The 15,713-nt window shown below is 30.2% G+C and overlaps 1 protein-coding gene, 8 non-coding genes and 1 pseudogene across 9 annotated transcripts; 2 read left to right on the top strand and 8 right to left on the bottom strand.

The window, feature by feature from the left end:
- Window positions 1-2,018: 2,018 nt before the first annotated feature.
- LOC125836291 (uncharacterized) lies at window positions 2,019-3,060 on the top strand. Its single transcript, XM_049515465.1, has 2 exons — window positions 2,019-2,501; window positions 2,696-3,060. Exons 1-2 carry the CDS (start codon window positions 2,283-2,285, stop codon window positions 2,999-3,001), a joined length of 525 nt encoding a protein of 174 aa, XP_049371422.1. The 5' UTR covers window positions 2,019-2,282; the 3' UTR covers window positions 3,002-3,060.
- A 1,703-nt stretch (window positions 3,061-4,763) lies between these two features.
- On the bottom strand, window positions 4,764-4,851 carry LOC125836787 (small nucleolar RNA R64/Z200 family). Its single transcript, XR_007443479.1, has one exon. It is a non-coding gene; the product is annotated as a small nucleolar RNA R64/Z200 family (small nucleolar RNA).
- A 714-nt stretch (window positions 4,852-5,565) lies between these two features.
- LOC125836798 (small nucleolar RNA SNORD18) lies at window positions 5,566-5,646 on the bottom strand. The gene has a single exon (XR_007443489.1). It is a non-coding gene; the product is annotated as a small nucleolar RNA SNORD18 (small nucleolar RNA).
- An 82-nt stretch (window positions 5,647-5,728) lies between these two features.
- On the bottom strand, window positions 5,729-5,806 carry LOC125836781 (small nucleolar RNA Z199). The gene has a single exon (XR_007443476.1). It is a non-coding gene; the product is annotated as a small nucleolar RNA Z199 (small nucleolar RNA).
- A 101-nt stretch (window positions 5,807-5,907) lies between these two features.
- LOC125836789 (small nucleolar RNA snoR74) lies at window positions 5,908-6,043 on the bottom strand. Its single transcript, XR_007443481.1, has one exon. It is a non-coding gene; the product is annotated as a small nucleolar RNA snoR74 (small nucleolar RNA).
- A 41-nt stretch (window positions 6,044-6,084) lies between these two features.
- LOC125836799 (small nucleolar RNA R24) lies at window positions 6,085-6,187 on the bottom strand. Its single transcript, XR_007443490.1, has one exon. It is a non-coding gene; the product is annotated as a small nucleolar RNA R24 (small nucleolar RNA).
- Window positions 6,188-6,622: 435 nt separating this feature from the next.
- LOC125836788 (small nucleolar RNA R64/Z200 family) lies at window positions 6,623-6,709 on the bottom strand. The gene has a single exon (XR_007443480.1). It is a non-coding gene; the product is annotated as a small nucleolar RNA R64/Z200 family (small nucleolar RNA).
- Window positions 6,710-6,767: 58 nt separating this feature from the next.
- Window positions 6,768-6,852, bottom strand: LOC125836782 (small nucleolar RNA U54). Its single transcript, XR_007443477.1, has one exon. It is a non-coding gene; the product is annotated as a small nucleolar RNA U54 (small nucleolar RNA).
- A 212-nt stretch (window positions 6,853-7,064) lies between these two features.
- LOC125836780 (small nucleolar RNA Z199) lies at window positions 7,065-7,142 on the bottom strand. The gene has a single exon (XR_007443475.1). It is a non-coding gene; the product is annotated as a small nucleolar RNA Z199 (small nucleolar RNA).
- Window positions 7,143-8,893: 1,751 nt separating this feature from the next.
- On the top strand, window positions 8,894-11,773 carry LOC125836717 (uncharacterized; annotated as a pseudogene).
- Window positions 11,774-15,713: the final 3,940 nt, after the last annotated feature.

Here is a 15,713-nt window from a genome sequence, read left to right as displayed (position 1 = left end):
TATTTCATATTTGTAATATAATGATGAGATAATTATTTCATATGTATATATATATATATATATATATATATATATATATATATATATATATATATATGATAGATAACCAATCCCATGAAATATCTTAATTTATGAGATAATTTGATTTATCTCATTTTTCATATCAAAATCTTATTCATTGACAAGCCTTAGGCCAATTATGAAGTGTTTTATCGGACGAGTAAGCTTTGAACATGTTTCGGCTTAGATTATATATGTGTCAATAAATTTATAAAATATATATAAATATTAGATCATAAACTCAGTACATTAAGTTTGATGAAAGTAGTAGAATTATGAATGCAAACTCATAAAATTCAATTTTTAAATTTGTTTCTAAATCAATGTATTATATTGTTCTTTTACTTACTTTGTTTCCTGTTGATCAGTCCCCTAACTCAAGTAATTACTCTTTTCGTTTCATGATTTGTCACATATTACTTTTCATGAGACAAATTACTTATAACTTTGATGGATGTTTTCCTTTCCTATATTTATATTATTTTTTAAAAAAAATTACAGTTTATATATAATATTTTTCATATATTTTTTGAATATTAAAATTTTAAATAAATTAACTTTAAAAAGGATTAATAATTTTTGAAAAATAAAACATGACAATTATTACGAAACAGATGGAGCGAGGTGTCGCGTCGGTGGACATATTATAAGTGGAGTTTCATTAATTTGGCGTTTGGGATGCTTAATTAATCAGCACATGTTGATACTCTATTTTTCCTGATTCTCATGTGAAATTGTCTGCCAGTTTGACAAGGCACACCTGGTCATGAACTTGTGAGTAATTTTCGTTTAGATATTTTTATAATAATTCGTTTTAATTAAGCAACTAAACCCATTAAAAAGGGTTATATAAAGACATTTTAAGATTTTGGAAATTTCTTTTGCATGTTTTCAAGTGTTGCGAATTTTCTTGAACGACAGGTGTCTTTGGAAACATGGATAGTGTTGTATGACTGTGCACATGTTGTCGTAAGGTATTAGGTTAAGTATCGGTGCAATTCTTGTATTTAGTTATTATCATTGAGTATAGTTAAGTTAATCATATGAAATATTCTTTGTTTATAATTATTTGTCTAATTTTCTTTTTTTATTTGTCCATTTTGACAAATCAAGAAAGGATAAATTATTTTTACATATTGTATCCTCAATTAATTAATTTTAAAAAGATAGAACTTCTTAAAATTCTTGAATTTTTAATTCTTCATTATTAAATAAGGTTAAAATAGTAAACTCGCTATGTCAATCATTATTTTCTTAATAGGTGTGTCAATTTAAAAGTGGACAAGTAATTAGGAACAGAAGAAGGAGGAGTATATCATGTCCTTAAATTATATACGCTCTCAGCTTTAATTAGAAAACACCTTAGATTTTACAACTTATTGAGTTGAAAGTGTGTGATTAATAGAAGTAATATTTTTTTAATGGTTAACTTATCTATCTACCTACTTGACATTTAAAAAAGCACATAAAAGAAATTTAAATTTAAATCAAATGTGTATAATATAAAAATATTTTTATAACACGTCGAAATTCAAATGTCTTGTCCTTTCTATGCAAACTAAAAGAGAAAATGTCATAAATAGTCCCTTAATTATAGGTGTAGGTTTAAAACGGTCCCTTAATTACTCACTTACCAAATTTAGTCCTTCGAATATTCAAAATCAGTAAGTGTAGTTAAGAGATTAAACCTGATAAGTTTATTAAATAATTAATGAATTAAATTCAATAAGTGAATAGTTAAAAGATCATTTTAAACCTACTCTTATAATTAAGGGGCAATTTTATAACATTTTCTCCGAACTAAAATATACAACTTAGATCGAAATTCTCCCCCACATATATCTTACCGCACTTCCGAAATGTTCTCCAACAATGTATCTTGGCCAAACAATGAAAGACTGGTAAAACAAAAGAGGTTACATCTCATAACAAGAACAAAATGGTATTTTGCAAATATCATTTGAATTAGCTTCACTTTAGACTTTGGCTTCTCCCATTAATAATTTCAAAAGACCCTTTCAAATATGTGCACATCTTTCAATCCTCCAAAGATCAATTCTCTCATGCATGTATACAAAAGGGTCTTTTGAATGTCATTAGTCATAATCATCATAGATTGTATATAAGAGTTTATCTTTTTCCTAATTAAATAAGTAACATTTTCTTCAACTTTGTAATTAATCTGAGCGATTTTGAATTTGAGGCTTGGAATTAATTAGCATATGGAGTACTTGGAGAACGCGAAAACTATTCGTCTGAAAACGCACAATGGCAAATACCTCACAGCAAGCAATGATGAGAAATCTATACGCCAAAAACGTGATGGCTCAACTGTAAATGCACTTTGGGCCGTTGAATTTTTGGACGACCAACAATACTTGCGCCTTAAAAGTTGTCATGGAAAGTACTTGACAGCTTCAAATGTTCCATTACTTCCTAAGGTAATTTCTCAATCATCATTTTCATCACATTTTTTTCAAATTGGGGGTAGGAGAAGTACAATGTGGGGAATCAAGAGTCCAGATAGTCAACCAACTTAGCTACGAGGATTCCCCTGTGCTTGTGTTGTACTGGAAACTGGAAATTAGGTCAAATAGCTCATGACAATATTCTTATTTATATTATGTCTCAACAGGTAACGGGATCAAGAAAGGTCATGCAGACGTTGCCTAAGAAACTATGTTCCGCAACAGAATGGGAGGCTGAACAAGATGGATCGTTATATCAAATTCGTCTAAAAACGCGATACGGGCATTTCCTGAGACCCTTTGGAGGAATACCACCATGGAGGAACATTGTTACCCATGATGTTCCTCATAGGAAAAAAGCAACTCTATGGGAAATTGAAATTATGGAGACTCACAAAAAAGCTCTGCCTGAACCAACAAATTTCGCCCATATTACAAAAGCATTCTCTTGTAATTTTACTGAGCCCATATAAACAAATGAGTTGTATACATATCATTTCTAATTTCTGGGAGCTTTTTATTTCATTAGTAACTCAAAAATCAATCCATGTTTCTGGTAACAACATGTCTATGTATAGTTCTTTTGCTATAACTTGTTATTACTCCCTATTGTCTCTAATTATTTATCCACTTTTGAATTAACACATCTATTAAAAAAATAATTAACATAAGTTTGTCATTTTACCCTATTTTTGTTATGAATAGATGAATTGAAAATTTAAAATTTTAAAGAAGTTTTGCATTTTTCAAAATAGTAAAAAATAAATTATTCTTTCTTAATTTGTCAAAATGAACCAATAATAAAAAATAATAGTAGATAAATAGTTAAGAAATATGTGATTATTAGTAACAAGCAAAAAATTAAAATCGAGGTGTATATATGCTAAATTACATTTCTTTTTCAAAAGTGTATACAAACAACATTAATTTTGGGAATTGAATTTAGTACTCATTTGCTTTTCATTCTATATAATCAACATGTGTCAAGAGTGCAACTTCTACGCATGACTGCACAAACGGTATTTTCTCCGTATTCAACTTAAACTCAAAATCTTTAATTAAAGATAAAGCAATAATCATCAGTGATCACAACTCATGTTAATTTAATAACCACACTTTGGAAGAACAAGAGCAAGTTAGAAAGAGTATTATTAACCTTAGTTAAAATTGTTAGGTTAATAAATCTGGTCTGTTTAATTGTTGAGAACTCTTAGGATCCATTTGGCCATAGATTTTTCAAGTAAAATTTGAAGAAAAATTAGGCAAATAATGTTTGTCCGTATAATTTATCATTATTTGACAAATATTTTGATATATAACCCAAATTTCCAAATATAAGAAAAAAATTATATTTAAATCAAATCTCATTATTTGGAAGCTTTTAAAAATTCAAACTCTATACCAAACTTTCATCTTTTATAAAAACAAACTCTATAATAATTGTTTGCATATTATATAATTTTTACATGAACACGAAAGTAGTAATGAAATATTAGTGAATATAAAAGTAATGATATGATTAATGATAAAAATGATGAACAATCAACTTAGGATAATAAAGTCGTGTGTTTCTTCTACTTCATAATATATAGATTGATGATTGTTGCACTCACTCCAAACTATCGCATTGCTCCAATGTCATGAACACTACTTATTAATTGCTGCAAATATCCAATTGACTTGTTGCAAAAGACATGAATCTTGTCACAACTTTTCTATCTTGTTAAGTAATATAAACATATGATTAATTGTGATAGTTTTTAAAACATAGAATTTATGAGCAAATTACAGAAATTACATATTTTTAAAATAAAATTATAATTTATCTCTTCAAAGTTTATAATTACAAAAATCTCTCAAATGAATACAATAATATAAGCGTTAATACATTAATTTAATGCGCGAAATACATTAATCATTAAGTAAAATACATTACATTTTATACATAATACACTAAACTGATGTACATTTTATACATGATACACTAATCTGATGCTCAAAATACAATAAAATAAACTCTAATACATTAATCTGATGCGCGAGGTACACTAATTTAATGCACAGAAATGAGAATTTTGAAAATTTGTAAAATTTACAGAAAATAATGATAATAAGTAAACTTGGAATTTCTATAATTTTTCCTTAATTCTATGCACTGGTTATTTTTCAGGATCGCAACTAAATTGGATAAATAATTATTTTGGAAAAAAGTAGCAAAATTCAGATAAAACGTGAATTCTGCTCAGGATACATGAATGTATTCTCATAGATTTCTCTCTGAAGTCTGACATGTGAAATTTTCATGAATTCTTCACTGCAGAATATCCAAATAACACAATCACATTAAAAACAATTTCAATAGATCGTATAGCAATACAGTAAAATAATCTTATTAGTCACATGATATATTAGTGCAAGGTAGGGGTGTGTAAAAACCGATTTAACTAATAAACCGAACCAAAAAAACACTATTAGTTTATTAATATTGGGTTATTGAGCTAACAATTTTAAAACAACTTTGCAAATTTTTTTATTGGGTTATTGGTTCGATTTCCGATTTTATGATTTTTGTTAATGATTAAACCAATAACCCAATAAAACTATACTAAATTTACTTGTTAATGGTTAAACGATTGTTACTTTTATATTTTCCTTTTGAATGTGTCTAGTGTCTAAACTTGCAAGAAAAATGATTGTTACTTTTATGATTATTACATTCATGCCAAATGCTGAAAAGATCATATGGTTTATATGAAAATTTTCTTATCGTGTAAATAATATATATGAATATTTTCTTATTGGTTAAATCGAAAATCGAATCGTTAAGTACCATAAACCGTTTAACCAAAAATCGATAATAAATATGTTATTGGTTTGACGTATTTACAAACCAAAAACCGAAAAACCAAATCAATAACACATAAAACTGAACCGAACCGAACCGATCGATACACACTCCTAGTGCAAGGCATGCCATCATTGAGCTACTGTATCTCACAAATCTAAAAAGACTAAAAAATGTAATAGAAAAATGTGAGAGATCAGAAGAGTAAAAAAAAGAGGTGTTATCTGTCACTGTTCAATCAGAAACACGGACCAATTTCGTTCATCACATCTCCCAAATACTACAAGCAAAACATCAAATTACCAGAAACTAATCTAACGACAAATCCAAATCCTATTACATACATAAATAAAGTAATCATCAGAGACTTAAATACTACGAATCATGGAATTTACCATCATATTGTTGCAGTTTTTTTCTCATCATCTGATTTCGATTTTATCATCGAGTAAAATGGTACAAGTATTTCAGGTTCTTTGAAAATTGTTAAATGACTAAATCAGTACACATCTAATACAAAATTGACAATAAATAATATGTATCATCGTTTACTGAACCATTCCATCATAAATTAAGTCAAGTGGTTCACCCAATAACAATGCAATTCTTGATATCCCTGACATTTACGAGAGACCCATTCACAAAGAAGGCAATAGATCCCTGCTTTTTTAATCAGGTTTTGTAAAAAGTAAGTTTCAAGTTCAAGAGAAGAAAGCTCAGAAGCCAAGCGTAACAAGAAAATTTCATTGAAGATCCAAGCTGATCCAAGCTTAAAATAGATCTCCTTACATGTTCGCTATCTCATCAATGCTTAAAATAATTTGACTACTATTAATTTGAAGGAATGCTGGGGATAAAAATTAACATCCTCCAATCGTGATAAGTAGCATTATCTAGGCACCGTGCAAAAGGTAGTTTCTCATAGAAATAAGAAGAAAATACCCGTTGTCTGAGATATGCCATTGAAAACAGTGTATATATATAAATATATCCAAGATATTGTGTCAAGAGAGTACAATTAACTCTAATGGATCTTCATCTTGGATTTGTTTAGGCTTCATGCGGCAGACGGGTTACCATTAACAGGCACCTGCTGCAGACTCTTGTGTGAAGCCATAATTAACAACATCCAAAACTTAGCAAAGGAATTTCTGTGATTCATAACCATTAGCAAAAATTTAAATCATGTAAACACATAAGTTGCAAACAATCAATGGTATAATGTGATGTAAAACTATAAAAAGTGTAAATTTTGCTCAGATACATGAATATCTTCTCATAGATTTCTCTCTGAAGTCTGACATGTGAAATTTTCATGAATTCATCACAGCAGAAGACACAAATAATTTTCAAAAAATTCACATTTAAACAGTTTCAAATAGGAAAATACAAATAGCTCTCATACTTGAAAAAAATTTATCTACTCATGCTTTAGATCGGTATAGCGTATATTGCCAAAAGGCATACAATCACTGAGCTATTTTTCACAAATCTGGCAATAAAACATAAAAATATAAAATAATACTCAATAATAATGAGAGATCAGTAGAGTAAAAAAGAAAGGTGTTATCTGTCACTGTTCAATCAGAAACACGGACCAATTTCGTTCATCATATCTCCCAAATACTATAACCAAAACTCCCGAAATTTATCTAACACCAAAATCGAATTCTGTTACAGATATATAAAGAAATCATCAGAGACTTAAATACTACGAATCATGGAATTTACCATCATATTGTTGCAGTTTTTTTCTCATCACCTGATTTCAATGAACAAAAAGCTTCAAACAAAAATTGAAATCAATAAAAAGAAGCACCAAATAGAGGCGGCGGCCGGCGAAGAAAACAGCACAAATTAATATACCTTCGTTATACCACCATAAGGTTATTTATAGTACCCAACCTAACTCTTAAACCCTAATTTCATATTCTTTCAAAGTGGGCTGGGCTGGGATAGATAAACCTCAACGTTGGACTAGTTCTGATGAGGCTTAGTTTGATGCGGCCCACTTTAATTTTGAACAATTACCATTCACAGCTTTATAAGAAAAAATTGAATGAAATAGCAAATTACTAATTTAAATTGAATGTTATACCACGGTTTCATTTAATTTTAATCTGTAGCAAATTGTTTGCCACTTGCCTCTTTGCCCAGCGAATCTCGCTCACATCGCCCCTCTCACTTTATACAACCACAAATGTATAAATTGTGTTTCTGTTTGTATAAAACGAGAGAAAAATTGTATATACAAATACAAATACATATATTTTCGTCTTATACACTTATAATTATACAAATACAGATTTTCCACTGCCCAGTTTTCTTTTTCTTTCTCTTTCTCGTTTTATACAAATACAAATTATACAATTGATTTGTATACGTATACCGAAATATACATATTAATAGTCATGCGTATATGCATACCGAAATATACATATTAATAGCCATATTCGTATATGTATACCGAAATATACATATTAATAGTCATAGCAGATATAAAGTTTGTTGTGGAGCGCAATTATGCAAACTATAGTTATAACATACAAATATGGTTTTTATGTTTGCTAAACCTAAAATTTACTCTATTATATATGTTGACTTACTGATTCTCAGCTAATCTATATTAATATCACTCCCTCTTTATATTAAAAATATATCTTATCTCTCTGTTAAATAAAAAGTTACCTACACGGCTACACCAACTGCAAAAGTTACCCTCTTCAATTCAAAAAATACACATACTTAATTCAATTAGAAAATCAACACAAATTATTTAGATAAAATATATTATTAATTCTAGTGATAATATTATATGTTTAGTGAAAAGGTAATAGAACTTTGTTTGATATTTTAAAATTTTTGAACTAATCTATTTAAAACTTACTATCTATTAATATATTTTCGATAATAAGAACAAACATATCCTATTGCAACAAATCACTAACATTTTATTAACTTGAAAAAATATTTTACATATTATATAATAAGATACTAACTCTTTGCTTCCAAAATTATAAATTAATATTATTTAGAAATGGCACTTTTAAATGACTAACAAGGGCAACTATGTAATTTTATCATTAATTTTAGGGGACTTCTAAAGGATAAACAAGCACTTGGACCAAAAGTTGTTCAAATTGTACTGTGAATAAAATCTGAAAATCATAAGTTATGTAATTATGGAGTTCAAAAAAAAACTTGGATCAAAGGTTGTTCAAATTGATTTGTGAATAACATCTGAAAATCATAAGTTATGTAATTATGGAGTTCAAAAAAAACTTGGACCAAAGGCTGTTCAAATTGTACTATCAAATGTAATAACTTTTTCTCTTTTTTGGCACAATTCCATTTGCTATCAAAATCTATCAAATTTTCAGAAGACACATCACTAAATAATTAGATCAAAGTCAGTTTAAATTTTACTATGAAATGTAATATTTTTTTCTCTTTTTTGCCACAATTTCATTGGCTATCAAAACCCCCCATCAAGTTTGAAGAAGACACGTGTACTTATACTATGACGTGTACTTATACTATGACGTGTACTTATACTATGACGTGTCTTCTTTGTATTATATATATTTATTACTCGTAGAGCATAAATTTATTATGCTTCCATTCAAAAAAAACTTTTGCTCCCTATCTCTGGTATTTTTTCCCCTTTTCCTGTTTTTCCTCTTCCCATTTTCAATTTTTCTTGCAGATTTTGGTTGTCACCAAAGGAGAAAATCAAAATGGGACAAAATTAGAGTTGTTATTTTCACTTTACATTTCAATTTTATTACTCAGCAGACATATTTGGGGGTATTTATTATATTTTTTAATGTTACAGTATGTTAGGGATAATTATATTCTTGTATGTTCCTAATTTGATTCGAAGTATTCATATTGTGTTTTCAGTACATTTTCTGATTTTTGAGTATGTGGAGGGTAATTATGTCCTTGCATGTTCCTAATTTAATCGCTCCTGTTCATGCAACCACAAAAAATAAAGAACTTTGACTCAATAGTGATGTTATCCTGCAGATACTATTATTTGGTTAAATCTATTTCGTACAGACATTGTACTAAGATTGAACATTGATCGAATAGCATTAGACATACAAGATTGAATTTGCAAAGTTCAAATTGTGGAAATCGAACGCCCGTGAGAAAGTCATGACAAGAAATGTAGATTCCAAAATTTGATTTTGGAAAATGAAGAGGTGAGCTCATTATATTTTATCTCATGAATATTCTTCTTTTTCTTTTTACCTCTGCTGAACATTTTTCCTCGATTTTCCTGTTTATAAATGCTTAGAGTTAGACTTTATTTGCATTGTTGAGTAGTATAATCTCAGCTTTCTATAACTCTTACTTTCAAAAATGCTACATTAAGGCAGTTATGTATGCCGACGAAATTGAACAGTATGCAGATAAGTTTACATTCATGGATACCTATCTCATTTCTACCGTAAGAATTAACATCTCGCCAACTTCATACGACAAGCCAATACATAAATTTTACTGGGTTCTTGACAAAGAAATTGTAATTGAACATGTCAAACCATCTAATGAACTTGAGAAACTACTTTCACCACCAACCAAGCTGAATATCACAACCTTTGACCGCATTCCTCATATGATCGTTGATTATACTACTGAAATTGGTATATTAATCCTAATAGCTATTATCATGCTAAAATATACATGTTTACTAATACACACACTTATAACATTTCATTATGTATTATATAAGCAGATATACTGGCAATCGTTCTTCGTTATGGTCCTAAAAAATATGCAGGTCAGAGTCGTCATAAGTGTCGAGAAATTACCATTTGTGACAATCAGTAAGTATAACATTTCACCTTATATTTTCTCATTTTATGAAAAGATTTTGAATAAGTAAACACTTTTTTGTTTGTTTGATCGGATCATCAGTTATCGTCTGGTCGTTATCATGGTACTTAATCTTCTCTCCTCACGCTCTAAGGAAAAATCAGTTTCTCCTCACTATATGGGAGGATTTTGGAGAAATAGAAGGAAATGAAATTGAAGCTAAAATGAAAACAGATGCAGATCTTATTGTAATCCTTAGATGGAGTACGTAGATGAATATCTACTTATCAAGGTACAGACGCGCTGAACTTTTTACCAACATAATTTTAGAAAATAACAAAACGTTATACAAGCTATGTGTTATATAGGGTTGTCACTGCAGACTAGGTTCAATTCCACAATACGTGTGGATCCTACTTACCCACAGGCAGTAGAACTCATCAATTGGTACTCACATTTCATCATTATTCTCTAGCTTTAATTTGCATTTAAAGAACCTACTAAACATATTATTAGGTGTAACCATATGGCAAAAGGAAACAAAACAATGTTGTTAAGTCGTGCGTCAGAAAAAACCTCAACAAGCTCATCTACCCCTTCTATGGTAGTGACTCATGCCGGCCGACAAGTTATCTCTATTACATAAATTTCATCACCAGCTTCTGTAAGTCATACTTCAAGCTGATCATTTGAGAGTGTGCTTATTAATTTTCTGGTTGTCTATCTTTGGCTGAATAAAAAAATAAATTGTATTTATTCATGAGTAATGTAACACGTATTATGTATGTGGTATTATCCGACCGATGGGACTCTTCTATGTTGAAGCAGAAATGACAATATCAAATGAATTGCAAGTGTTTTGTGTGCTTGAATGCTCACACTGCAAACACAAGAAGCTCACAAAGGATAGAAAGGATTTTGAATCCCCAAAATGCAATCGAAAAACAATATTAGTGCCTTGGTACTATACTTTTGACTTGTAAATTAGAGTTTGTACAAAATAAAACATTTATTATACACAAATATTAAACTTGCCATGATTTCAGGTGTATCTTTCAAATTGATCTTATTGATGGTACTGCTATAGCCACAACATCTATCTCTGCTGAATTGGGACAAAAGTTACTCTCCATGACGACAGAAGACATATTTGGCATAACTTGCGCTAAGGTGACTCTCGTTTCCGATGGTTACTTCAACAAGTCTATTGTCGCAACACCATATATCTTGATCAGAAATAGTTTAGCATATATGCTTATTTCTAAAGAGTTTCTCGTGACTCTTTATATTTACAGAGGCAATCATTGTTTGTTAATCATGTCCATGAGATTTTGTCAAACAAACTATTTCAAATTTAGCTACGGAAGTCATCTTGGGGCAGCCCAAATAACACACATACAACTTTGTCCATTCTTTCCTACGTGGAAAAGGAACAGACTCTTCCTCCCAGCACTACTGATAGGAATTCCAAAAAGATCAGGCATTTGGAATAAGTGAGGTGGAGGTGATGGCAACAACTACTTCTTCAAGTGGGAGACCGAAATTTGAACCACCCACACCAACAAAAAATGTGTAAAAGGTCGGTCCACATCTGACTTTCACATTTATTTTTGGAATAAACTTTCTTGTAAGCTATTCAAACTACAAAAATTACATTATATAAACATCAACAATTCATATGAAAATCACCATAAAGCAACACAACTTCCAACCAAAAGACATACATAAATATAATCCAAATATTTGATACTATTGAAAGCATTTACAACCCAATTAGTTTACTTTGTCAATACATATTTTTCCCTTCAAAGTTATGATTCATCTGGGATTTCAATATTTTTTTGAATTGTGTTGGATTTTGATGATTCTGAGTTGGGTTAGTGATGTAATTAAATTCCTTTATAGGAATAAAAGTATGGAGAATCAACAATCTGGATTAGATTATTTTAGTTCTAACAATCTCTGTGTGTTTGTAAAGTTATAAAGCAATCAAATGTCTTTTCTTTTTATGGAAATGAATTGTGAACTATTACCATACCAACAATCCAATACACTTACACTCTGTTTGGATCATTGTTACCCATTGTATTGTATCGTTACTATATCTACAATGTTTGTTTTGATTGTTACTTAAAATGTATTGTATTGTTAAATTTCGTTGTTACGTAACAATGAAAACCCTCATTTTATGGAACAACCAATTTGATGTGTTTCCATTGGTACTTAATTTCTTTTTCCAATTACATCTTTACATAATATTTTATAATATTATTTTACCTTTTACCTTATATTATTTAATTCTAGTCAAACCTCCTACCCTAGAATAATTAAGGATATTTTAGTAAATTTATAAATTACAATAGAATACGATACAGTCAAACAAAAAAATAAAAATATTATTAAACAACAACAAACAATACAGTCTAGCCAAACATTGTATTTATACCATACAATACAATACAATATATTATGAAACAATGGATAACAATGATCCAAACAGAGTGTTATGGAGCATCTATACTCTCAAACACCTAACTTGATTCCAAGAATGATAGACCTCTATTATACTAATTACAGAGATGATCATCTGAACATTCTGATCATCAATGGAAAATCTATCGCTTTTATCAATTTCATGACTTTCTTACTATTTAATACCAAATGGGCATATAAATTTACCTTAAAAGTTCTGCTCATTATGGGTGATTAGCTCTTTTTCCCCCTCCTTCACCTATCGATGTATCAAGACTTATTTGATCGCTTTGTAAATGAATTCTCTGAAATATAACATCATATCAAGATTTATTTGATCATGTCTCTATACCCTGATTAATAGAAATGAATTTGTTCTCATCAATGTTGATGAAGTTGGAAGAGTAAATGCTTGAGTAAATTTAAAGAAAATTTCAGTCTTTCTAAAGTTTACCTCCTTTATTTTTGGGGTCGCTGGGCTGTTTATTGACCATATTTTGCTCTTTATGAAGTTACCATTTGCTCATTTTCAGTTTCTGTGCTAAAAAGGTGCCAGTTTGGAGGATAAAGTTTTGAATTTTTTCTTCCATTTTGAGGAATTCTAAGATTTAAATCGTTTTGCTATGTGTTGCTATATTTTTAGTTTCTGACAGACTTTAAATTGTCTAATTGCAGGAACTCCCTTACTTGATTTGTGACTTTTGCTTAATGAAGTTTTTGGATTCTTAGTCGGTAAAAGTTCGCTCAATAGGGAGAATGAAATGAATCGGTTATTTAACTTTTTGGGATGCCTTCATTATTTAGCTTTTCGGTAATGTTTTATCCCACATTTTGGTGTCAAATGTCACTTTTCTAATAGTTTCACTTCCATCATCAACCACCTCAACTTTGTGAATTTACTAACATTACACAATTTTCTCAGGAACCCCCAACAACTCCCTATGCTATGGTTTTTTGAATGCAGAAGATTAGCTACTAAGAAGCGAACTCCGCTATATATACACATATAGTAATCTTATATGTCAAAATTGAAACATCAGCTATATTTTTGGGTGTATTACATTAATTAGTATTTGCAGATCGTTCAAGTCGTATGGTGTCTGTTGTACATATTCTGAATATTTTTAATAGTATATGATATTAACCATCTTCTATAGAAGTTGTCACCCTTGATTCATTAATATTAATATTTTTACAAGCATAATAACTCCATAGTTGCTTCAATATTAATTTGACTATTGGGCCCGTGCTTGCCATGGGTCTCCTCCATCTAGTTATAAATAAGAGAAAAAGGTCTGAATATATCCGAACTTTGGAAAGGACTTTTACCCCCCTGCACTATTTAATAATGTATTTTAAAGGTATATATGTGTCCACGTGTACATCATAAATATTGCATCATTATAAATAGTAATGTGTCCATATGGGCACATATATATCTTTAAAATACACTATTAAATAGTGCAGGGCGTAAAAGGTCCTCCATAAAATTTGGTATCATAACAACAATTTCGGCCAAAGTTGGAATATTTTTCAGACTTTTTTGCCTATAAATAAATATGAAATGAACTTTATAATAAAAACAAAAATTTTGGGAGTATTTGATTCGTGGGTCCTAATGTATATCCCCAGTAGGCTAATGTCCATTAAGTGTCAATATCATGTTTATTTTTTGCTTATCTAAGTATAAAGGTAAATAATTTTAATCAAAATAAAAGAAAAAACTATGTATCCACACAAAAAAAATTTTGCTACTTGATTTAATTGTAAAACTGTATTTTACAGCAAAATACATATTGTATTTTACCACATAACACATACCTCATCAACAAAAATTATAGAATTGAATGTAGTTGTCAGCTATCTTGAAGACGATAGCTTGATGAACACTTCTTATTAGTTTGAAATGTTCTAGAAACAGAGAGAGAACTTAGAGAATTAACAAATTATGAATTGTGTTCTTGCACACTAAGAGATTTTGTGCATGTATATATACAACAGAAGGAAAAGAATAAATTATATCTACCCTACCTAACTTTTTGATCACTAGTCCTCTAACTTCTAGTAATTACATAATGACCCAAACTTCCTATGTAATGTCTTCTTCAATACTCCCCCTCAAGTTTGAAGGTATGAACAAGTTCAGTACTCCAAACTTGGATAGCAAATACTCATGTTGTGATTTTCCAAGACCCTTAGTCAGCATATCAACCTCTTGTTCTTTAGTATTCAAATACTCAGTCTGAATGAATCCACGGTGAATTTTCTCCCTTATGAAATGACAATCCAGCTCAATATGTTTTGTTCTTTCATGTAGAAATGGGTTGGAAGCTATTTGAATAGCAGATTTACTGTCACTATAGATGGTAACTGGTGTGAGTACTTCTGCTCCAAGTTCTTTGAATAGTCTCACCAGCCACGCTACTTCAGCTACTGCACTTGCCATACTCTTGTATTCAGGCTCAGCTAAACTTCTAGAAATAGTTCCTTGCTTCTTAGATTTCCAAGATATCAGTGAGCCTCCCAGTTTGACCATAAAACCTGTAACTGATCTTTTTGTGTGTAGGCAAGCTCCCCAGTCCGAGTCACAATAGACTTGCAATTGTTTACTGTTTTTACTGGACTGTAGGACACCTAGCACTGCTTGACTCTTGATGTATCTCACTACCTTGAGAGCATCATTTAGATGTGATTATTTAGGTTGCTGCAGAAACTGGCTCAAAGTCTGTGTGGCAAAAGATATGTCTGGTCTAGTGACATTTAGATACAATAGTTTCCCAATCAACCTCTTATACAATGTTGGATCAGTAAGTAGCTTGTCATCCTTGCTTGTTCCATTTAATTCATCATACTCTCTGGTAGTTCGTTGCACATATGGATCCAAAGGAGTAGTAGTTGGTGAGATTCTAAAGCTGAGATATCAGCCTGCATTGCCTCAACCCACCTTGGGTCTTTACAAGCTTCTTGAAATGTAGCATGCTCAACTTCAAAACCAAAGGAAGATAGGAAGGCCTGATAGGAGGGAGACAAATGCTCATAGCCAA

The sequence above is a fragment of the Solanum verrucosum genome, unplaced genomic scaffold (genome assembly GCF_900185275.1).
Source record: "Solanum verrucosum unplaced genomic scaffold, falcon-dt-bn FXZP01000278.1, whole genome shotgun sequence".
NCBI lineage: Eukaryota > Viridiplantae > Streptophyta > Magnoliopsida > Solanales > Solanaceae > Solanum > Solanum verrucosum.
Note: the sequence above shows the minus strand (reverse complement) of the source record. Positions and strands in the feature narration are given on the sequence as shown.